General features: G+C 62.7%; 1 protein-coding gene across 1 annotated transcript in view; it reads left to right on the forward strand.

Moving 5' to 3' along the window:
• The first annotated feature begins 8 nt into the window (after positions 1 to 8).
• CPNE9 (copine family member 9) overlaps positions 9 to 1,264 on the forward strand; it is a 22,505-nt gene continuing 21,249 nt past the window's right edge. The window contains exons 1-4 of the mRNA XM_006758228.2: positions 9 to 132; positions 634 to 674; positions 793 to 839; positions 946 to 1,049. Of these exons, the coding sequence (XP_006758291.1) occupies positions 65 to 132; positions 634 to 674; positions 793 to 839; positions 946 to 1,049 (260 nt within the window). The 5' untranslated portion in view covers positions 9 to 64. The remainder of the gene's footprint in view (positions 133 to 633; positions 675 to 792; positions 840 to 945; positions 1,050 to 1,264) is intronic.

Consider the following 1,264-nt stretch of genomic DNA (forward strand, 5'->3'; position numbering starts at 1 on the left):
CTGCCGCCGCCGGTACTCCTAGCCCTCCGCTGCTCCGGCCACCCGACCAGCTGAGAGACCAGCCATGTCTCTCAGCGGAGCCTCTGAACGCAGCGTCCCGGCTACCAAGATTGAGATTACCGTGTCCTGCCGGTGAGCTGGCCAGCGGGAGAGGGCGTAGGCACTGCCCACCCCCAACCGGCTCCGGGGCTGGGGCGGACAGGGGCTAGACTCGGGGGGAAGGAGCATCTGGAGCAGAAAAATCGTGGATGCAGACTCCCTGTTAGGGGCGGGGGTTTCCTTGAACGTCCCACCCGCAAGAAAAGGGCTCACTTAGCTTGCGGGGGTAAGGGATGGGTCGCGGGGATCCAGTAGATTCTGAGCCCCAGGAGGACAAAGTTCTGGGGCTAACCCTCATTCCTGGGGACACTGTGGACACGGACCTGTCCAGCCCGCAGGGAAGCGATCCTTGGGCTGAGATTTCCGGTGCTGTCCAGGGTGCTAACAACGCGGACCCAGGCTGGATATAGGAATGAGGAAGGGAGGTGCGATTTGAGCCCCATGCCTCCCCCGGGTGCCCAACTCAGGGCCGAGTTGAGGCGGTGGGCTTCAGAATGACCCACCCCCTATCCGTCTGTCTGTCGCTTTCTCTAGGAACCTGCTGGACCTCGACACCTTCTCCAAGTCCGACCCCAGTAGGCGGCACCAGGGCGGGGTGGAGGGCAACTCGGTGTGCGGGCGCGACTGAGGAGCGGGGAGGGGGTGCAGACTGACCTGACGTCCTTCTCTCCCCGCCCCCGCTCCCGCCTGCAGTGGTGGTGCTTTACACGCAGAGCCGGGCCAGCCAGGAGTGGAGGGAGGTGAGTCCGCGAGTCCTCTTTTCAGCCCAGAGCTGCCCCCGGGAATCAAACCCCTCCCCACTTTGCAGGCTCCACGCTGACTCTCAGCACCCCCCCCCCCATCCAGTTCGGACGGACCGAGGTGATCGACAACACGCTGAACCCAGACTTCGTGCGCAAATTCGTCCTTGACTATTTCTTTGAAGAAAAGCAAAACCTGCGCTTCGATGTGTGAGCCCCGCCCAGAATTCTGACTTGGACCGCCCCCCGACCTGAAATTCTGGCTGGCTACACCCCCACCTGGCATCCCGGGCTAGTTCCTTCCCAAGGCCCAGTTTGGTCCCACTTAGAAGAGGGGGGTCCACTCTAATCTTAACTCCGCCCCACGTCGGCTTCGCCCTGCCCTTAGGTCACATCCAATTCAGTTCACTCCCCGAGCCTGGTCC

This window comes from Myotis davidii, unplaced genomic scaffold, assembly GCF_000327345.1.
Source record: "Myotis davidii unplaced genomic scaffold, ASM32734v1 scaffold73, whole genome shotgun sequence".
In the NCBI taxonomy this organism is placed as follows: domain Eukaryota; kingdom Metazoa; phylum Chordata; class Mammalia; order Chiroptera; family Vespertilionidae; genus Myotis; species Myotis davidii.